The 23,610-nt window shown below is 38.8% G+C and overlaps 1 protein-coding gene across 12 annotated transcripts in view; it reads right to left on the bottom strand.

The window, feature by feature from the left end:
• The window catches only part of BIRC6 (baculoviral IAP repeat containing 6), a 267,757-nt gene that overhangs the window by 205,479 nt on the left and 38,668 nt on the right, over window positions 1–23,610 (bottom strand). For all 12 annotated transcript variants that reach the window (XR_009209365.1, XM_032172644.2, XM_058426669.1 and 9 more), the window contains exons 6-10: window positions 21,612–21,694; window positions 15,940–16,162; window positions 15,702–15,862; window positions 10,566–10,624; window positions 2,864–4,258 (exon numbers count right to left, since the gene is read on the bottom strand). Coding sequence is in view for 11 of the 12 variants with exons in the window: in XM_032172644.2 (XP_032028535.1) it covers window positions 2,864–4,258; window positions 10,566–10,624; window positions 15,702–15,862; window positions 15,940–16,162; window positions 21,612–21,694 (1,921 nt within the window). In the remaining variant the exon portion in view is untranslated. The remainder of the gene's footprint in view (window positions 1–2,863; window positions 4,259–10,565; window positions 10,625–15,701; window positions 15,863–15,939; window positions 16,163–21,611; window positions 21,695–23,610) is intronic.

Genomic DNA, 23,610 nt, shown 5'->3' with positions numbered 1-23,610 from the left:
GCGCCTCTGCCCGGCCACCCATCGTCTGGGAAGTGAGGAGCGCCTCTGCCCAGCCACCTATCGTCTGGGAAGAAGTGAGGAGCGTCTCTGCCTGGCCGCCCCGTCTGGGAAGTGAGGAGCGCCTCTGCCCGGCCGCCCCGTGTCTGGGAAGAAGTGAGGAGCGCCTCTGCCCGGCCGCCCCGTGTCTGGGAAGAAGTGAGGAGCGCCTCTGCCCGGCCGCTCCGTCTCGGAGGTCTACCACGGAGGCCAGAAGCAATGTGGGGGCTGGACGTGGTGGCTCACGCCTGTGGTCCCGGCACTGTGGGGGGCGAGGCGGGTTGATCACTTCGGGCTAGGAGTTCGAGACCAGTCTGGCCAACATGGCGAAACATGAAAAATACAACAGACAAACCAACCAACCAACTCAGTGACAACAAAACAGGTCTACCCTGGAGTCATACTCTAATTTTTTCTATTTTCCTCCCTTTCTGATCCTTTATCCCACTTTCTTTTTCTTCCTCTTCCTTCTCCCTCTTCTTTGTCAAATTGAGGATTGAGTTATTATCACTGATCCATATAAAGTCCCTCTCACATTTATTTTAACTCCCACCCCCCATTTCTATTCCCCGACTTCCCATGTGCAACCTTCCTAATATGTCTGATATGCATCTTTTTGTTTGTATTTTTAGAAAATGTTTATTGTTTTTGTGTGCAAAAAAAATTAAAAAAAAAAACAAAAAAAAAAACAATGAATTGGCATATATGTGACCAATAAATTCAAATTATCTCTGATACCACACAGAATTTTAATGGCTGTTCTGAAATTCTCAACTGTAATTCCAAGTTTTATTAGTCTAAAGTTATCAGACTTCACTGCTCATTTTCTAAATTAATCTAGTTGGATTTTTATGATATTTAAAGATTTTTTTCCATTATACTTTCACTAGAAATTACAGAAATTTCACTGGGTGCAGTGGATCATGCCTATAATCCCATCACTTTGGGAGGCCAAGGCAGGTGGATCGCTCAAGGTCAGCAGTTCAAGACCAGACTAGCCAACATAGTGAAACCTCGTCACTACTAAAAATACAAAAATTAGCCAAGTGTGGTGACGCGCACCTGTGGTCTCAGCTACTCAGGAGGCTAACGCCGGAGAATCACTTGAACCTGGGAGGCAGAAGTTGCAGTGAGCCAAGATTGTGTAACTGCACCCCAGCCTGTTGACAGGGTGAGACTCTGTCTCAAAAAACAAAAAATAAAAATAAAAAAATAATTTCACTACATATAGTTCAAAGAAGGCAATCTAACCACTACATTCACCATTATGTTCCTTGGCTAAACTCTTGAAATCTATTTAAAGAGAGGAAAAACAGTCTAATTACTATCAGAACCACAGATGTGATGCATGCATAACTCTGCTCAGATCCTAATTCCTCTGCCATGCCTTAGTTATAGTCACTTAGGCTTCAACTACCTCCTAGTCCTAAATTCCTACTAGACAATCAATAGAACTATTCATTTTGCCTGATATTGTCAGTAATCCTTTTCAAAAACTGCTTTATCTCCCTAACTTAAAATGTATATAAAGAAAAAAATAGGCCAGGCACAATGCCACAAGCCTATAATCCCAGCACTTTGGGAGGCCGAGGCAGGCAGATCACTCGAACTCAGGAGTTTGAGACCAGCCTGAGCAACATGGCGAAATCCCATTTCTACAAAAAAATACAAAAATTAGCTGAACATGGTAGTACATAGTCCCAGCTATGCACTGTAGCCCCAGCTATTCAGGAGGCCAAGGCGAGAGGACCACTTGTGCCCAGGAGGTTGAGGCTGCAGTGAGCTGAGATCATGCCACTGCACTCCAGCCTGGGCAACACAGTGAGACCCTGAGAAAGAAAAGAAAAGGCCTGGCATGATGGCTCATGCCTGTAATCCCAGCACTTTGGGAGGCTGAGGTGGGTGGATCACCTGAGGTCAGGAGTTCAAGACCAGCCTGGCTAACATGGTGAAACCCTGTCTCTACTAAACATACAAAAAAATTAGCCGGGCATGCTGCCACGCACCTATAATCCCAGCTACTTGGGAGGCTGAGGCAGGAGAATTGCTTGAACCTGGGAGGTGGAGGTTGTAGTGAGCTGAGATTGGGCCATTGCACTTCAGCTTGGGCAACAAGAATGAAACCTCCACTCAAAAAGAAAAAAGGAAAAGAAAGGAGGGGAGAGGAGGGGGAAAGAAAGGGGAGGGGGGAAAGAAAGGGGGAAAGGGGAAAGGAAAAGGAAAAGAAAGGAGAAAAAAAGAAAAAATAATTGCACACTATCTTAATCTACATAGTGCTTCAAAATTTGCAAAACTAATTCACTACTAGCCAAAGATCAGGAGTAAATCAGACAAAAAAATGTATTTAGCAAAACTAAAAATTGTTTGCTAAGTATTTTTATTTCAGAAGGAAATAAGGACCAGTAACTGTGCCAGAAACTTTACATACATTATTTCATTCTAATAAGCCTAGGAAATAGACTTTCTTATCCTAGTTTATAAATAAATAAAAATAGGTTTAATGAATTTAACATAATTTGCCATGGTCATAAATTTGAGCAGATGCAGAGTCAGGGACTCACTGAAATAAAAGCATGTGATTTTCTTGAGGTTAAAGCAGAAGATACTTGCTAAGTGACTTACTAACTTATTTACAGTTAGAATCCTTACCTAGGGCAGTAGAAAAAAGTTTTAAGAACAGCTTAAAAAGAAGGATTTACCACTTCATTACAAAAAAATTAATTCCTCTCCATCTATTTGAACCTAAAATTCATACTAGGTATGCACATAAACAAATGCCATATATACATGGATTTTATAAGATTTATAGCATAATCAAACAACTTACCTTTGGTGCACGCACACAGCCTGTCTGTGCCAGAACAGTAAATCACAGAAACAAATGTGTCCTGTTCCTCAGTGCCCTCCTTTTTGGGAGGCTCCACTTTGGCCAAAATTTCAAAGTTTGAAAGATCTAGTATTTTTACATATCCTCCCTGAGTGGTTATTACCAGGTGTCCAAGAGTAGAAATGTCAGATGTTTTTTCTCTCTCAAAACCATTCTTTGAGATTAACTGCATGTCCTCAATAGGTTCCTCACAGTCATCCTCTCGATTATCCAATATATCTGGTGGAAGCAAAATGAGCGAGGTAATTGTGTCCTGGGGATCTTTGATATGTTGTATTTTTATTGGCTCCTCTTCTAAAGTCACTATCCGAGTGGCATAATTCATTTTATAAAGCACTAAATATCCACCACTAACATTCCTCTGCTCAGGCTGAATTATCAAAGGAGTCTGTACATCTGCTGGTGATTCATGTTGGATTACACTAATATTTGCACCATTCACTACAGCAAGATTTGATTCCAGCTCACCTTTCCGTCTATTACATAGTGCAGAGTTTAATTTATTTAAATTATTCAAGGCCTCTACTTGATTTATTGCACTCAAGGATTCAACAGGGCATGTCCGCAGTCCTACCAACAAATGAATTCCGTCAGCACAAGGAGTTATTGAGTCTATACAAAGATTCTCCTCCTCTGCAAACTTTGGCAGCCTCAAGCATTGAACCAAAGTCCCAGGCTTGGGAAACACAGAGTTCCACTTCTCAGAATCCGGAGAGGTAAGGTTGGCTGCTGCATCTGCAAATTGCTGAATGTAAGTCACAGGAGGATCCTGCAATAACAACTGTTCCTGACTATCCAGCTCCATTTCAATAATCTGTGGAACAGTAAAACCATCATCATGCAAACTTTTACTCATAATATTGTTCATCTGTGAAAAGATCTTTCCTGCTTTCTCATCAGATTCCTTGATGCTATAAAGAAGCAAAACCGGTAAAGTCCTCCTTACCAGAGGAGAATTTAGTTCTGAATTAGTGCAGGATTCATTGTCAGTTGACCCTTGTTCTGATATACTTTCACCCTGAGTTCTGCTTAAACCATCCAGTGACCTGTGAGAATTACTACTAATGGGTGAGGTAGCAGGAGATTTATATGTTAATAAACCTCCAGCTAATAAACACGGAAAAGGAATGTTGTGTTGTTCCTGGTGCTTTTCCTTTGTCTTTTCACTCTTAGAGTTTGTTAAACAAGGATTTGCCCCAAGTTCTTCAAGATCCTTAACAGTATCTTCAAGCACATTTGCAACAATCTCCCACTGAAGCTTTTCTGGCTGTTGGAGAATGCTGAGTGCTGTTATATCAAGGCTTACTTCCATGGCTTCCTTCTGTGATGTATGCCCTTTAAAAAGGAACAATATTCATTAGATACGTTTCTACTCATCCAGTCAGTACATTATGAATATACAAGTAAAACTATTTATTTATTTATTTTTGAGACAAATTCTTGCTCTGTCACCCAGGCTAGAGTGCAGTGGTGCAATTTCGGCTCACCACAACCTCCGCACCCCAGGTTCAAGAGCGATTCTAGTGCCTCAGCCTCCCAAGTAGCTGGGATTACAGGCCCATGCCACCACGCCCAGCTAATTTTTCTATTTTTAGTAGAGCCTGGGTTTCACCATGTTGTCCAGGATGGTCTCAAACTCCTGACCTCAGGTGATCCACCCACCTCAGCCTCCCAAAGTGCTGGGATTACAGGCGTGAGCCACCACGCCTGGCCTAAAAAAATTTAAGTGCAGTCAGCCCTCCATATTCACAGGTTCTACATCCATGGATTCAACTAACTACAGATGGAAAACTTTTTTATTTATTTATTTATTTTTTGGAGATGGAGTTTTGCTCTTGTTGCCTAGGCTAGAGTGCAATGGCGTGATCTCGGCTCACCAAAACCTCCGCCTCCCAGGTTCAACCAATTCTCCTGCCTCAGCCTCAAGAGTAGCTGTGCCACCATACCCAGCTAATTTTGTATTTTTAGTAGAGATATGGTTTCTCCATGTTGGTCAGGCTGGTCTCAAACTCCCGACCTCAGGTGATCCACCCGCCTCAGCCTCCCAAAGTGCTGGGATTACAGGCACGAGCCACCACGCCCAGCCGGAAAACTTTTTTTAAAAAAAATGGATGGTTGCATCTCTACTCAACATGTACAAACTTTTTGTCAATAAACAATAGAGCATAACAACATTTTACTCAGTATTTACATTGTATTAGATATTATAAGTAATCTAGAGATCATTTAAAGTAACAGGAAAATGTAGATGTGCATAGGTTATAAGCAAAACTATATCATTTTATACAAGGGACTTGAGCACACCTGGATTTTGATATCTAGAGAGGGTCCTGGAACCAATCCCTCATAGATACCAGGCTGTGTTTTTTCTCTTTTTTTTTTAAACATAATCAAATCTAAGATGAGCTTACTCAGAAAAACCGTAAAGGTATTCAAGGGACTCAAAATTATTTTCAACTTAGGCCAGGCACGGTGGCTCACACCTGTCATCCTAGCACTTTGGGAGGTTGAGGTGGGCAGACTACCTGAGCTCAGGAGTTCGAGACCAGCCTGGGTAACATGGCAAAACCCCGTCTCTACTAAAAATACAAAAAATTAGAGGCTGGGTGCGATGGCTCGTGCCTGTAATCCCAGCACTTTGGGAGGCTGAGGCAGGCAGATCACCTGAGGTCAGGAGTTTGGGACCAGCCTGACCAACACGGAGAAATTCCGTTTCTACTAAAAATACAAAATTAGCTGGGTGTGGTGGTGCATGCCTGTAATCCCAGCTACTCAGGAGGCTGGGGCTGGAAAATGGCTTGAAGCCGGAAGGCGGAGGTTGCGGTGAGCCAAGACCGCAACATTGCACCACAGCCTGGGCAACAAGAGCGAGACTATGTCTCAAAAAAAAAAAAAGAAAAGAAAAGAAAAAGAAAATTAGCCGGGCATGGTGGCACATGCCTGTAGTCCCAGCTACTTGGGAGGCTGAGGCACGAGAATCACTTGAACCTGGGAGACAGAAGTTGCAGTGAGCTGAGATCATGCAACTGTACTCTCTAGTCTGGACAACAAGAGTGAGACTGTCTCCAAAAAAAAAAAAAAAAAAAAAAAAGTCTTTTCAATTCAAAATATATTCTCTTGGCAATTTGCGAGCAAAACCTTTTTTCAAAAAAGTAATATGATTAAAGAGTTAAAAAATATTATTTATTCATAACTTTAAATTAGTATCAAAGTAATAGAATTTCTGCACTTCAATTCTAAACCAAAGAGAGAATACTACTTATGCATCTGTCACTTATGCACTACGCAAAATATCCATTAAAAAAAGATTGTAATCTCAGTTTCCTTTCTTTCACCACTCTGAAGGAGTTATAAGCACCATTTCCTCTCTCTCACCCCATCCTCTGCTGATTATCAGTGGAATGTCAGAGAATACAATTCTAACCTCAGTTTAGAAAAAAAAAAAAAATAACTAGGAAGAAAAAGTTCCAAAACTGTATAATCTTTATGTGAAACATGCAGTGTCTTCTGTATTATCTGCTAATTTTTAGTTCATTTAAAGTCACACAACTACATTACATCATATCATCTTATTCACTTTCTTTTTTTTTTTTTTTTTTTTTTTGAGACAAAGTCTCACTATTGTCACCCAGGCTGGAGTGCAATGGCATAATCTCTGCTCATTGCAACCTCCACCACCCAGGTTCAAGGGATTCTCCTGCCTCAGCCTCCTGAGTAGCTGGGATTACAGGCACCTGCCACCACGCCTGGCTAATTTTTGTATTTTTAGTAGAGATGGGTTTTCACCATGTTGGTCCGGCTAGCGTCGAACTCCTGACCTTATGATCTGCCCACCTCGGCCTCCCAAAGTGCTCAGATTATAGACATGAGCCACCATGCCCTGCCGACCTTTTTTCTATTGTGCCTTCTTTAAACTATTCCCTTAAAAGCAGTACAGTCTCAGAACTCAGTTTCTATACTGAAACACAGGACTGAGTTTCTCAGTCTCAACCTTTAAACCTGTGATATTAATCACAAAGCCAGGCGTTGTGGTGCATGCCTGTAATCCCAGCTATTTGGGAGGCTGAGGTAGAAGGATCCTTTTAGACCAGGAGTTCTGTTCAAGACCAGCCTCGGCAACACAGTAAAACCCCGTTTCCAGAAAACAGAAAAAAAGGAAAGAAAATCTTACAATAGATGTCAGTCAACTCCCAAATCAAGTATAATCTCCTGACGCTAAACTGAAAATTCTTTCCACTGATCTGTCTCTATCTCAATGGCACAAACTTCTTTCAGTCAGGCAGCAACATCATTAGCAATAATAACATAAAGACCACTATAGGTTAGGCCAGACGCAGTGGCCCACGCCTGTAATCCCAGTACTTTGGGAGGCCGAGGCAGGCCAGATCACTTGAGCCCAGGAGTTTGACAACAGCCTCTCCAACATGGTGAAACCTCGTCTCTACCAAAAACACAAAAAGTAGCCAGGCATGGTGGTACATGCCTGTAGTCCCACTGCTCGGGAGGCTGAGGCAAGAGAAATTGCTTGAACCCAGGAGGCCAGAGATTGCAGTGTGCTGAGATCGCACCACTGCACTCCAGCCAGGACGACAGACTGAGATCCCGTCTCAAAAGAAAAAACCACTCTAGGCGATTTTTGAAAATAGAAAAAATTAAAAATTAAAAAATTAAAAATATATATATATATAAAATTGCCTTTATGATTTAGACGGGAAAAACAGAGAAAAGGAAATAAATATAAAAGTGCTCAAGGCTGGGCGTAGAGGCTCACACCTGTAATCCCAGCACTTTGGCAGGCTGAGGCGGGTGGATCACCTGAGGTCAGGAGTTCGAGACCAGACTGGTCAACATAGTGAAACCCTGTCTCTACTAAAAATACAAAAAAATTAGCAGGGCGTGGTGGCGGGTGCCTGTAGTCCCAGCTACTCGGGAGGCTGAGGCAGGAGAATGGCGTGAACCCGGGAGGTGGAGCTTGCAGTGAGCCGAGATGGTGCCACTGCACTCCAGCCTGGGGGACAGAGCCAGACTCTGTCTCCAAAAAAAAAAAAAAAAGAGATTTATTTCATAATTCTTCAGACCGTATCATCCAATTTGACGAAAATCACTTAGAACTGTGATTTCCATCAAATTGGATATGTTCTGATAAGTTTTAAATGGTACCTTATCACTTTTTAGATACTTCAGGAAGAGAAGACACCAATCATTAATATCAAATATATATACATGACTACTCTATAAGCCTCCATAAAGTCACCAATGGTCTTTCAATATAACAAAATTAGTTTAGAAGATACACACTTTTACTGTGAATGAATAAGCTACTTACAAAGCCTCAAATGAGGCAATTAAAAATTTTGAACTGGAAAGATATTTTCTCTTACCATAGCTACTTTTTAATACATAAAGACAATTTTTACACCCCTAAATGAAGTGTTATATGTAGTCGACAAAAATACATGATGATAATTTTCAAGACACTATGAGCTAAAGTAAACATGACTATAGTATCTTTAAAATGTGTGAAAAATCAAACAGGCATAGATGAAAAGAATAAAGGTAGAAAAAGGATAAGAAAATTGACCAAATACAAGTATTATAACTGCAAAAGCATGTACTGAGATCCTTAGACCCAGGGAAAACAACAAAACTATAGCACACAAAGGAAAGGCTCCAGTGACAATCAAAAAAAACTTAAAACAGCAAACACTTTACAAAGGAAAAACTGAAGCCCACAGTTTAAGTAACTTAACAAGACCAAGGAGTTATTTTTTGAAAGAGTTCAAAAACTTGGCCGGGTGCAGTGGCTCACATCTGTAATCCCAGCACTTTGGGAGGCTGAGGCAAGTGGATCACCTGAGGTCAGCAGTTCAAGACCAGCCTGGCCACAGAGCGAGACTCCGTCTCAAAAAAACAAAAGAAAGAGCCAGGTCTGGCCAGGTGCGGTGGCTCACGCCTGTAATCCTAGCACTTTAGGAGGCCGAGGCAGGCAGATCACCTGAGGTCAGGAGTTCAAGACGAGCCTGGCCAACATGGTGAAACCCCATCTCTACTAAAGATACAAAAATTAGCCAGGTGTGGTGGCAGGCACCTATAATCCCAACTACTCACAAGGCTGAGGCAAGAGAATCCCTTGAACTCGGGAGGCGGAGGTTGCAGTGAGCTGAGATCACACCACTGCACTCCAGCCTGGGCAACAGAGCAAGACTCTGTCTCAAAAAAAAAAGAAAGAAAAAAAAGAAAGAAACAAAGAAAGAAAATGTAGTAGTAACCTCTTATGTTTTTGCAAAAGAACAAAACAGGATAAGAGCATTAGCTTCCTCAGTCTAAATTTAAAAAAAGAAAAAAGCAAACAATTTTTAATTTTTCTAGAACGAATTACACCATTTGTACATTTTTAAGGGCATTTTCCTGCCTTATCTGGTGATTTTTTTTGTTCATTGATAAGAACTGCTTCAAAAGACTGCTAAGGATTAACCCAAAATTATCCAGTGTTCCATCTAGTGTCTTTCAAAAAAATTTGATGACAAATTAGAATTTAAAGAATATTTACTACCAAATGTTAACTACAATTTTTTTGAACTGTACTATACAAAACCATTCCTATTCTAAAAAGATTTAAGTTATATATGTCCGTAGTACACAGCATCTGACATTAAACAATAGCCACAATTTAATAACAGTCACTTTTTAAAAATACCGGGTACTTCCCAGGCACTACACTTTATATGAACTTATCTAATTCTTTTTTTTTTTTTTGAGACAGAGTTTCTCTCTTGTTGCCCAGGCTGGAGCGCAATGGCACAATCTCAGCTCACTGCAATCTCCGCCTCCCGGGTTCAAACGATTCTCCTGCCTCAGCCTCCTGAGTAGCTGGGACAGGCATGCGCCACCACGCCTGGCTAAATGTTTTTTATTTTTAGTAGAGACGGAGTTTCACCATGTTGGCCAGGCTAGTCTCGAACTCCTGATCTCAGGTGATCCACCCGCCATGGCCACCCAAAGTGCTGGGATTACCAACGTGAGCCACCAAGCCCGGCCTAATTCTTAAAACTCTAAATGACAGACTTTAATACCACTATGCTGTATATCAGGAAATGCAATCAGACTATATTAAGTAGAAGAGTTAGGATTTAAATTCTGACATAGTAAAACTATTTTGAAACATACTATTAGCTTTTCCTATAAAATAACATTAAAATACGAAGTATATTATCTTGCCCTAATATTTTATGAGCCAGTAAGGCAGCATTTACTTGATGTTTTAATGTCTATAATTTCACACATTAAAATGTAGTCCTTTATTCACCTACATGAATAAAGAGCTTTAAACACTACTTTTAGTTAACAGAATATATTATACAAATAAAAACATTTAATTACCTGACATGTGACAAAACTTTAATGTAACTATCCACTGTAATTCCTTTGGCTCAAATAAGTACCATTTAAATTTTAAATATGGAACACTATGTACATACTACTAATTTGAGATCTCTGGCACACAATATTTCAGTCTTCTGTGTATACTAGCAAAAATTTAGAGTTAGCATTGACTAAGAAATTCAGAATTAAGTGGTAGTTAGCTGTATACACAACTGTGTAAATAATTTTTTAAACATATTATCTAATACTTTTTACATACCTGTCACAGAATCTGATCTGGAATGCTCTTCACTGTCTGAATCCTCCAGTAAATCATCACTTAAATCAAAAAACAAAGTAAACAATTTGAATTTCAAAAAAGTATATATCATATGAGAACGCAAAGAAAAAAGAACAGTTGGTTTTTTGGTTTTTTCTGAGACAGGGTCTCACTCTATCATCCAGGCTGGAGTACAGTGGCAGGAACACAGCTCACTGCAGCCCTGACCTCCTCCTGGCCTCAACCAATCCTCCCGCCTCAGACTCCCACGTAGGTGGGACCATAGGCACACGCCACCATGCCCAGCTACTTTTTTTTTTTAATTTTTGCAGAGACGGGGTCTCACCACGTTGCCCAGGCTGGTCTTGAACCTTTGGGCTCAAGCAATCTTCCCACCTCTACCTCTCAACGTGCTGGGATTATAGGCATGAGCCACTATGCCTGGCCTGAAAGTACAGTGTTAAAATCACTACTACATAGCTCAAACATAAAAAACAATTAAAATCAGCTTAAATGATATATAGAGTAGTTTGATATCATAACTGATTAACAACACTGACAAAAATCTTTTTAAATCATTAAATAAATGTCTAACTGAAATAGGGTGTGGAAACCTCTAAGAATCCATAATAACATTTGTAGGAATTTGAAGACTACTGTGTGACTAAGGACAGTTTGGGCAAACAAAAATATAAAAGACAGCAGCAGCTAATAAAATCAAGGACCAGCTTGCAGTAGTAAAACATTAAGAACTATTCTATTACTGAATTCAGGACAGCCTAAAACCAAACATAATAGTTGTGTAAGCATGTGTGTATGTTTGTGTACTCACATGTACATGCAATTTTATTTTTGTTTTGTATTTTGTTTTGGAGAGGCTAAGAACTCCTTTACATATAGGAAAACTATGACAATTCAGAAGATAGGGGGTCGTCAGGACAAGACAAAGTCTGGTCTCTATCTCCTGACCTTGTGATCCGCCCGCCTCGGCCTCCCAAAGTGCTGGGATTACAGACATAAGCCACCATGCCCGGCCTACAATGTTATTTTATACAGAATATGAAGCAGTATTCTGCATTGAAAATGTTTAAGGATATTACTGCACTCCAAGGCAATGTTTGAAATATTTTGGGGCGGCTACGGGGAAATTCACTTATATATTTTTGAAAAAGTTTCTCTGTTTTTAGTTTTTTCAGGTGATAATAGTTGCCCATAAACCAATTTAATGTTGTAATTTACAAAAGCAAAAAAATGCAAAAAAGTTTAAAATCAGCTGCTAATTCATTAGCCTAATTGGCTGGTTCAGAGAAATAGGGTAAGTGTAAAAATGAATCCCAAGAAGAAATATTAATAATTGGGAATCAAGAATGAAGAAGTCCAAACCAAGAAAACAGGTTTTAAGTATAGAATGGCTGCACATTAAGAAAAATAAATAACCAAGTATTAACCTGCTGTACTAAGATGAACAATAAAATTTAGTAGTAGCATGTTTTAAAGGAATTCAGGTGTCTTGATATTTCAAAGAGGGTTGCCAGATAAAAGTCTTAAATTAACAAAGAATGTTTTATTCTGAAAGTTCTCAAAAATATAATCAGGGAACAGGCGCAGTGACTCACACCTGTAATACCAGCACTTTGGGAGGGCAAGGAGGGAGGACTGCTTGAGCCCAGGAGTTCCAGAACAGCCTGGGCAACATAGTGAGACCTCTATCTCCACAAAAAATAAAAAATTAGCTGGCATGGTGGCACATGCCTTTAGTCCCAGCTACTTAGAAGGCTGAGGTAAAAGGATGACTTGAGCCCAGGAGGTAAAGGCTGCGGTGAGCTGTGAGCCTGGGTGACAGAGCAAGACCTTGTTTCAACAGAAAAAAAAAAAAACTATATATACATATATAATTTGTAAAATCACATTCTTTTAAAATATTTTGTGACAAAAATATTTTATGGCTAAGGCCAGGTGCAGCGGCTCACACCTATAATCCCAGCACTTTGGGAGGCTGAAGCAGGCAGATCACATGAGGCCAGGAGTTGAGACCAGCCTGGCCAATATGGTGAAACCCGTCTCTACTAAAAATACAAAATTTACCCGGGCATGGTGGCACAGGTCAGTCCCAACTACTCAGGAGACTGAGGCACAAGAATCACTTGAACCTGGGAGGCAGAGATTGCAGTGAACCAGGATCGCACCACTGCACTCCAGCGGACAGAGCGAGACTCTCTCAAAAAAAAAAAGAAAAAAAATTATATGAATAAAATAACTAAATTGTACACTTAACATGAATTTTATGATTTGAAAATTACACTTCAATAAAACTTTTTTAAAAAATCACATGCAGCTGGGCGTGGTGGTCACACCTGTAATCCCAGCACTCTGGGAGGCCATAGCAGGTGGATCATCTGAGGTCTGGAGTTCGAGAACAGCCTGGCCAACATGGAGAAACCCTTTCTCTACTAAAAATACAAAAAATTAGCCAGGAGTGGTGGTGGGCACCTGTAGTCCCAGCTACACAGGAGGCTAAGGCAGAAAAATCATTTGAACCCGGGAGGCAGAGGTTGCAGTGAGCCAAGATTACGCCACTGCATTCTAACCTGGGCAACAAAAAAAAAAAACACATACATTTTAAAAAGAAACTAGAATACATACAAATGTTACCATAATTCCATAGTGTGATTATGACTACTCTATATTTCATCAATTTCCATTCCTGCATTTTCCTGCAATAGGCATGCACTATTTATATAATAGGCACTGTATTCACTAAAGCCTTCTACATTTTGCAAAACCTTTTACAAAGCAATAAACATGCAAAATAAGTATTATGGTTAAAGTAAAAATGTTTAGTTAAGATTATATGTGTTTCTGGGTGGGGGGAGGGGGGAGGGACAGCATTAGGAGATACACCTAATGCTAAATGACGAGTTAATGGGTGCAGGAAATCAACATGGCACATGGATACATATGTAACAAACCTGCACATTGTGCACATGTACCCTAAAACCCTAAAGTATAATTAAAAAAAAAAAAAAAAAGAAAAAAGAAAAATAAAATACATAAATATAAAATTTTGGGAGCAAAAAAAAAAAAAAAAAAAAATTATATGTGTTTCTGAAAACCAGACATACTAATATTATAAGAGTACCTTGGTTTACAGCAATCCCATAAACAATTTCATTTCCATTCAAGGAATTTTTACCAACTTGACCTGATATACAAATGACAACTCAATCATCTAGAAGAAATCTTAATTCATTAAAATTAAATGTATTAGCATATCTTCTTCCTTAATTCAGAAGACAAATACTGTCTTCTAAGAAAAAATTGTCAAAAACAATTCCTTAGTCCTTCAATGTAAATAAGAAATAAAAACAAATTTTACAAAAACTATTCTAAGCAAACTATATTGCTAATTACGTTAAACTTCTTGGATAAGCTTAGGTTTTTCCAATTAATGTACTATTCTTCAAGCTAATGAAACCCACATAATATATTTTATAACCAAATATATTGGATCTTGTGTCACATAAAGTCAGAGGTAGTATGGCTCACTATATTCACTATCAATTCCAACAGAACTGCTCCTACTTCTTGGGGAGGGGAAGTGAAGAGAGAGGGCTTAATGTTAGGGATGAAGTTTCACCTCTTCAGCTTCCTCCTACCACCTCAACTTAATGTTTTTGTATGATTTGTTTGAGACTTTCTTCAGAGAAAACTGACCTTCGACCCTAGATTGTAAATTCTTAAAAGCAAGCAGAGATTACCTCAACTCAAGCACGTTACCCCAGATAATGTTGAGGAGCATTTCCACTAATAATACAGAATACATGTTTATCTAAAATGCACATTTTACCTAGGAGGGTGTGACTATATGTGTATGGGTGTATGTAATCCTAGAAGTATATTTTGATTCCATTTTTAATCCCCAAATTTCAAAACTTCAAGACAAAGTTCAAATTAAAGTAAGTGCCTAGAAGGACATACAAATTTCATTATCTTCTATTACTTTTCCACTAACTTCTAAGAAATCACAGAAATCAAGCATGCTTAATATCTAGTCCTATTGGCAAAATTTGGTCAGAAACTCAGACAACAGTTAAGCTGCTTTCCCATTAAGCTTTCACAGAGATTTATATTAACAGAACAACCACAAGGCTTTAATCAACATGTTATTACCAAGAGGAACTAGACAGAAGTAACACATATATTGTAAATTTTTCACTAATTCCATTAGTGAAATAATTTCCATTAATAAAATTTTACATTACTCCTTAATGAAAGTACATCCCACCAAAGGGGTTGTGAAGTAAAATGATAAATCACTGACTACAGAGTAACACCCATCACATGTCAGTAACATAAGGAGCCCCTGGAAGTGAAATGGCAGGTATTCCCAGTCTATCAAGACATCTAATCACAGTTAAATAGCTCCATTTCACATGGCTGCCTACAAAATCTTCTTCCCCTCTACCTACAGAATCTTACTAGCCCAGTTCAGTCAAAACCACAGTGGTTCTTAGGAAACAAGTGGGTGAAGGAGGGTGATACTTTGACTCTCCCACCCCACCACAAAAATCAGGAATCTCTCAGAGAAGTTGAGTGAAGGAGAATCCAGAACAGCAATTTTACCAAAATACTTCTATAGCAATAATTATAGTATCTCAACTCACTGCTGACTACTGGTACACTGTTTTAAACAATCAGATCCTCTTGCCTCACCTCAGGTCATCCCATTATTATTATTCATTAGCACTGCCATAATTTGAGGTGCTAATGAAAAAACGGAAACTGAAATCATCTAGTTCAACTTCTATGAAAAGATTTAGTAGAAGGTGAAACTACAATAGAATTTCATTTCATTATTTAGACTTTTCGGTGTTGACTTTTCATCATCTGTTGTTCAATGTGGCAATTATTTCCAATTGACATAGATTGTGATAGAAAGTTAAGCATATTTTATAAACTATGGTGTTTCTGAAGATTTTTCTTCAGGAATCACAGATTTCTAACCAAACATTTACTCTCTGATCGCTTAACTGCATAACTTTTTTTCCTTCTCTTTAATTATTAGAACTATGAGAATATAAAATTTAGGAAAACGTGTTAACATCTATTAAATACTACTAAAACAAACTCACATACCTATCTCCTTCCAATTTTGGTATATCTGAGCAACTAGAGGAGTCCTCCAGCCACGCCAAAGTTGGTCTCCTTGAATCAACTCCTGAGCTTGGGTCTCCTGATAGAATAAGCTGTTGTACAATTGCTGGATCATAGGCATTAATTTCAAACTTTAAGTGCACCTAAACAAATGAAAAGCCTAAGTTTACAACTGATTTTTTTTCAATTACTAATTTGTTACTTCAAAATTCAAACATACCTTCATAAGTTTGGAAACATCCCATATGCAGATCTTTCCTCGTTTAGTTGCAGCAGCTAGAAAATGAGGGCAGCTCCCCGACCCAAAGCAAGATATTCTGTCAGTTCCATCCGTACAAGGAAACTGTGCAGGACTTGTTGCAAGAGTGACTGACAATGGCACATTCTGTGTGTGCTCACCTTTCACAAATGGGCAGTTTGGGGAATGTCTTTCGTGTTCAGACCTTTGCACAGATTAAGAAAGGAAAAGTTTACTAAAAATAAAGCAATTCAGTTTGTACATTAAAACAGAACTCCAGGATCATCATCTTTTTTTAACTGAACTTATTCATCATTAAAGACTTAATATAACTAAATCATTCAATTTTATGAAGATCACTCTAACATGTTCAACTGTTTACAATATTCACACATTCAATATTCCAAACATTCAACATTCCAAACATTCAACAATAGCAGTTGTTACTCACTTTAACTGATTATAAAGTCAATCTCAGACAAAACTGAAAAACCAATACAATGCTATATTACATACTACAAAATTGTTTAAACTCCTGTTATTTCCTCACACTGGTTTCCTACAGCTTTGAATGATTAACTACTATGTTTCAATTTAAAATTCTCCATATCTTTCAGGGGCCACAACTATAAATGATATACAGCTGAAACTCGATAAATGCCACTCTCAACAAGTTATTTTACTAAATTATTTTACTAAAAAGTTGTTTAGTAAAGATCTGAAAGCAGCCGGGTGCGGTGGCTCACACCTGTAATCCCAGCACTTTTGGGAGGCCGAGACGGGTGGATCATGAGGTCAGGAATTCGACGCCAGCCTGACCAACATGGTGAAACCCCGTCTCTACTAAAAATATGAAAATCAGCCAAGCGTGGTGGTGGGCGCCTGTAATCCCAGCTACTCAGGAGGCTGAGGCAGGAGAAATGCTTGAACCCTGGAGGCGGAGGTTGCAGTGAGTCGAGATCACACCACTGCACTCCAGCCTGGGCAACAGAGCGAGACTCCATCTCAAAAAAAAGATCTCAAAGCAGAAAGATCTCTAGTATGAATAAAATAATATACATTAAGAACACAGAAATATACCTTACGTATTTACTATAGGATCAAATCAGACAAATAACTTTTAAATAAAATTTATTTCCTAAGAGCCTTAGGAATGTAAAGTTCATAAATTATACACTACTTCTTTCAATAAATCCTTACTGAACAAGAAGAAATGTTAAATTAAAAACATAACAAGTTTAAGAAATATAAAATACAGGCTGGGCACCGCGGCTCACACCTGTAATCCCAACACTTCGGGGGGCCAAGGTGGTTGGATCCTTGAGGCCAGGAGATTGAAACCAGCCTAGGCAACATAGTGAGACCTCTTTGCTACAAAAAATAAAAATAAAAATAATTAGCTGGGTGTGGTAGCATGTGCCTGTATTCCCAGCTACTCGGGAGACTCAGATAGGAAGATCCCTCGACCCTAGGAGTTCAAGGCTGCAGTGAGCTACGATCGTGCCACTGCACTCCAGCCTGAGCAATAGAGCAAGACCCTGTCTCTAAAAAACAAAAAATTTAAAAATTTAAATTAAAATATAAAAATAAAATATCAAGACCTCATATCAGGACTGGTATAATGACTTTAAGAATTATCTCAAATATTTTAAGCAGGATCAACTTAGCACCTATCTGCTCAACTTTATGATTCCTTTATATTTCTTTCTGGTTATTCCTTATTTTTATTTCTATTAGCTATAATTATAAGGCATTAGAAACGTCAGGATCCTGCTACCAAAACAAGAACCCATGAACCAGGCATGATGGTAAAGCATATAGTCCCAGTTAGTCAGGAGGCTGAGGCAGGAGGACGGCTTAAGCCCAAGAACATGAGGCTGCAGTAAGCTATGATCACACCTGTGTATAGCCATTGCACTTCAGCCTGGACAATATAGCAAGACCCTGTATCTAAAAAATAAAATAGGCTGGGCGTGGTGGCTCATGCCTCTAATCCCACCACTTTGGGAGGCTGAGGTGGGTGCATCACTTGAGGTCAGGAGTTCCAGACCAGCCTGGCCACATGGGGAAACCCCATCTCTACTAAAAATACATATATTAGCTAGGCATTGTGATGCACACCTGTAGTCCCAGCTACTTGGGAAACTGAGGCACGAGACTCTCTTAAACCTGGGAGGCAGGGGTTGCAGTGAACCAAGATCGCGCCACTGCACTCCAGTCTGGGCAACAAAGTAAGACTGTGTCTCCAAATAAATAAATAAATAAATAAATAAATAAATAAAGTTTTAAAAATAAATGTTTCTTAACCATTGTTTTAAACTCATTGTTTTATTTCCGTGGCAAAGAAAGAACTTTACACATAAAACATGCTACTCCTTAAAATGTATGTATTTCTTTTTACAATGCACCTACAACTTACATATATAAATCCATCTATAAATCCTGGGCAATTTTTAATATGCAGATGCCTTTCCTAAATCCTTTTACAGTGCACCTCCAAGCAAATGACATTTGGGCCAGGTTCCCTCTCAGCTAAATCTAGCGTACTTTACCCCTTTCCATCTCTCTCTCTTTCCTGAGTTTTAACTTTTTCAATAAAATTTTATTTATGCAAGTTACACGCGGCTATATAAAATAAAGCTAAAGACCTACATCAATTTTAAAATCTAATCCCAGTAATTTCCAATCCCACCTCTAGGAAACCACCATTATAAATTTAAGTGATACATTTCTAAAATATTTTTTATAAGTTTACATACATAAATGTACATATAGAAAATATATGATGTGGAAGTATGCATGAAAAAAATTTTAAAAAATAAAATACAGGGTCTTAAATTGTTAAACAATTGGTGTCACTATACATGACACATATACATTTTATCATGTATTCAATCATCTATCATTCTATTAAAAGATTTCTTGATACAATAACATATCTGAAAGTTACTGAGGGTGATTAACAGAGATCTTACTGTTCATTTCCCTTAACTGTTGGACCACCGTCTATTATATGAACATATCACATTCTATTTGGCTATTCCCCTCCTGATTGGCATTTAAAAGGATTCCGATTTTTAACTGCAGTGACCATCCATTTCATGCCTCTGAGCATACAAGAGCAATTAACTCCCTAGGGTAAGCAAACAGAAGTGGAATTGCTAGTTACTAGGGTATAGTCCATTTTTTTATGTTTTTAACTTCAACCTCCCTCCAAAGTAACTCTATCAACTTGCACAGTCAAAATATGAGTCCCATTCACCCTTTCCAATTTTTCCTTTCCCATTTACAATTCAGAAGGTGCCTAGGTCAGCCTCCATCAATCCTCTTCCCTCCTACCCATTTGGAACACTTGCCCCAGGCCTTCAGAGACCAAATCAACTTCTTGAGTGTTTGAGGAATCCCAAATGCTGGTGCAAAGAGGGAGACTCCCTGAATCCCTCACCATGTCAAGAAAACACGGGTTTTGAATAGCCCAAGTTGGAAATTTTAATCAACTTTCCATAGAAAATATTTACAAAGAATATAATATTTGATAATATTGTATAATTTTTCAGGTATAGGTTAAATAACTTTTTGAGGATTGGCATAGGGACCTAAAAAATATATATTAAAATGGTTCATATATATATATATATAGAGAGAGAGAGAGAGAGAGAGATGGCCTTTATGGGGAAAGACAATTCCAAACAGAATTTTCAACTTAAATTGAAAATTGCTCATACAATAGGTCCCCCTCTTATCCACAGCTTCACTCTTTCTTTTTTTTTCTTTTTGAGATGGTGGAGTTTCACTCTTGTTGCCCAAGTTGGAGTGCAATGGTATAATCTCGGCTCACTGTAACCTCTGCCTCCCCAGTTCAAGCGATTCTCCTGCCTCACCCTCCCGAGTAGCTGGAATTACAGGTGCACACCACCACGCCCAGATAATTTATTGTATCTTCAGTAGAGACAGGGTTTCACCATGTTAGCCAGGCTGGTCTTGAACTCTTGACCTCAAGTGATCCACCCGCCTTGGCCTCCCAAAGTGCTGGGATTATAGGCGTGAGCACCGTGCCTGGCCCACAGCTTCACTCTCTATGGTTTCAGTTACTCATGGTCAACCATGGTCCCAAAATAGATGAGTACAGTACAGTAAGATATTTTGAGAGAGGGAAACACAGAGAGACTGACCACAGTCACAGAACTTTTATTACAGTATATTGTTAAAATTGTTCAATTTTAGGCCGGGCACAGTAGCTCACGCCTGTAATCCCAGCACTTCGGAAGGCCGAGGCGGGTGGATCACCTGAGCTCAGGAGTTCAAGACCAAACTGGCAAACATGGCAAAACCCCATCTCTACTAAAAATACAAAAATCAGCCAGGAGTGGCGGCGCATGCCTGTAATCCCAGCTACTCGGGAGGCTGAGGCAGGAGAATCGCCTGAACCCACGAGGTAGAGGTTGCAGTGAGCAGAGATCGCGCCACTGCACTCCAGTCTGGGCAACAGAGCAAGACTCCAACTGAAGGAAAATAAAATATTCAATTTTATTAATTATTGTTATTAATCTCTTTCTGTGCTTAATTTATGAATTATACTTTATCATAGGTTATGGATGTATAGGGAAAAAAATATAGTATGTATATGGTTCAGTACTATCTGCTGTTTCAGGTATCCAATGGGTCCTGGAATGCATGCCCTGCAAATAAGGGGGACTACTGTATTCAACTCTCTGCCTGCAGATAGATACAACTTGAATTTTTCATACAGTATTTTCCAATCTGAACTCCACAGGTACACTGCAATACGTTTTAGCAAGTTTGCCCCATGCACATCAGCTGATTTAACATTCAGAGACTTCAAACTAATTTTAATACAAAATAAGCAACATATCCTAAAACCAAACCCTGGCTCTATCACTAGCCATATGCCCTTCAGCAAATTTTACTCTCTTCATTTTAAAATGGGATAGTAACTCCTATCTCATAGAGTGACTGTAAAGGTTAAACTGGAAAATATTCATAGTTCCCTCCTATAAAATGGAGATTACCATAGTACCTACTTCACAGGGAAACATGAGAATTAAATGATTTAAAAATACATAAAGTATTCAGAATGGTATCTAGTATACCATCTTATACAAATATTTGCTATAATAATATACTATTATTTCTATTAATAAGACCTCAGAATAGTTATTTGTAAAAATGAAGTTTCAATACATCATCTCTAATGTTTAACCAGGTTCTAAAATTTCATGCACTAAAATTCAGAGACATCAAAGACTCCCTAAAATTACTTTAAAATTAGAAATGTATACTATAAGGCTCTCTCCATGGATTCCCTATTGACAACCTGCTCTCAACAGACAAAGATTCAACTGCTAAAGCTCACGCTGGAGTTCACTTTACCATAGCTTTCTGGTTTTCAGTTAGAGCGTGGGTCTATTGTTTGGTACTTCCCTCGTGTACAATTTTTAGAAAGTCAAACTTACAGACACTGTATGCCAAGTGGTGTGCCACAGTATAGACAGGGCTGTCTCATTCTCAGGACAATGACAAAAATACAGGCAGCAAAAAGGCAAAAAATTGTATCATAAGCAGAAAAGCAAAATTTAAAAGCATTATTTACATGACTGACTTAGCCTATTATGCCCAGAAACATCAAGACTCACCAAGGTTCATCAGTAGGTTCCCAACAAACGAGGCATACACTACAAGTAAAACACATGGCTCTATCATCTCCAGATGAAGCAGGCTGCAAAATTATAAAGAAAAGAGACAGAAAAGGTAAATCATTATTAAAATAGCTTTATAATAAAAGTTATTTTTAAAAGTTCATAATTTTAAGTAAAATTCTACACTGAAAATAAGAAAATTAGCCTATAATATTAGGTCCAACAATACGCTGAAACCTCCAAATATTTATTAATTGCCTGCATTATTTGAAAATTCAGAAAATGACCACTAAATCAAAGAGAGGTAAACATAGACACAATCCCTGATCTAGTACTTTTCTAATTGCTATACTGAAGTACCTGAAATATTAAGTATAAGAGAAAGAGTCTGGCTGGTTTACACTATTTGTTTCTGTTGTTGCTGTTGTTGTTTTTGAGACGGAGTCTTGCTCTGTCACCCAGGCTGGAGTGCAGTGGTGCAATCCTGGCTCACTGCAAGCTCCACCTCCCCGGGTTCAAGCGATTCTCCTGCCTCAGCCTCCCCAGTGGCTGGGACTACAAGCGCCTGCCGCCACGCCCAGCTAATTTGTTTGCATTTTTAGTAGAGATGGGGTTTCACCGTGTCAGCCAGGATGGTCTCAATCTCCTGACCCTGTGATCCACCCCCCTCAGCCTCCCAGAGTGCTGGAATTACAGGTGTGAGCCCCGCACCTGGCCTCTTGTTTTTTAAAGAGACAGAGTCTCAGGCTGGGATGCAATGGCACAATCACAGCTGACTATAGCCCTGAACTCATGGGCACAAGTGATCCTCCAACCTCAGCCTCCCAAGCAGCTGAAACTACAGAAGTGTTCCACGACACCCAGCTAATTCTGTTATTTTTTTTGTAGAGACACGGTCTCCTTACAGCATCCAGGCTGGTCTCAAATTCCTGGGCTGAAGCGATCCTCCTGCCTTGGCCTCCCTAAGTGCTGGGATTACAAGTGTGAGCCACTGCACCAGCCAATGGGTTTATTATTAAATACTAAATCACATACAACTATACAAGAAGGGCAAGTAAAAAGGGAAAGCTAAGTAGTCAATCTAATTCACATAATATGGAATCTAATTCATACAACATAGGACAAAATGCTATATATATTTCAATTCAAGGGCCAGGCACAATTTTTATATATATATATATATGTATATATTTTCAAAATCTGAACTGAAATATACCTGAAAACTAATATTAATATTTGTGAACATTTACTTTATAGATGCAAATTTACTACACATTTTAGATTACAAATAATCAGCCCCTAACATTTCCTAGAGTCAGAGGATTCTAGGAAACCTATTATTTGACCTCTCTGCAAAGACAGACTATAATGAACAATAACTCAACAGAAAGAAAAAAAAAAAAAAATCAAGGCATCACTTAACAGAGACTCTTAAAAAATTACACCAAATTAAAAGAAAGTTGCTAGAAAAATGCTCCATGTTCAATCCTTAATTTAGAGAAATTATTTCACTGATTCTAATATTAGCCAGTCTCCAAACTTACCTATCTGTAACTGGAAATCTGACAAACTTTGAATAAAATATTCATATATATATATAGTTTTCTGGTTCAATTTTAAAGTAAAGATGTTCAGAATACTTGAAGATAACGAAGGAATAATCAATCTTCAGATTCTAAATGACAGTTAATTTAACGTACTTCAAAATGTACTTGAATTCTTAAATTAGGCCAGAAACAGTGGCTTACACCTGTAATCACAATACTTTAGAAGGTTAAGGCAGACAAACTGCCTGAGCCCAGAAGTTTGAAACCAGCCTGGGCAACATAGTGAAATCTCATCTCTACAAAAAATAAACAGAATTAGCTGGGCATGGTGGCACATGCCTGTAATCCCAGCTACTTGAGGGGCTGAGGTGGGAGAATTGTTTGGAAGCTGAGGCTGCAGTGAGCTGTGATCACGCCACTGCACTCCAACTTGGGTGACAGAGCAAGAC

Source organism: Hylobates moloch, unplaced genomic scaffold (assembly GCF_009828535.3).
Source record: "Hylobates moloch isolate HMO894 unplaced genomic scaffold, HMol_V3 SCAFFOLD_13, whole genome shotgun sequence".
Classification (NCBI taxonomy): domain Eukaryota; kingdom Metazoa; phylum Chordata; class Mammalia; order Primates; family Hylobatidae; genus Hylobates; species Hylobates moloch.
Note: the sequence above shows the minus strand (reverse complement) of the source record. Positions and strands in the feature narration are given on the sequence as shown.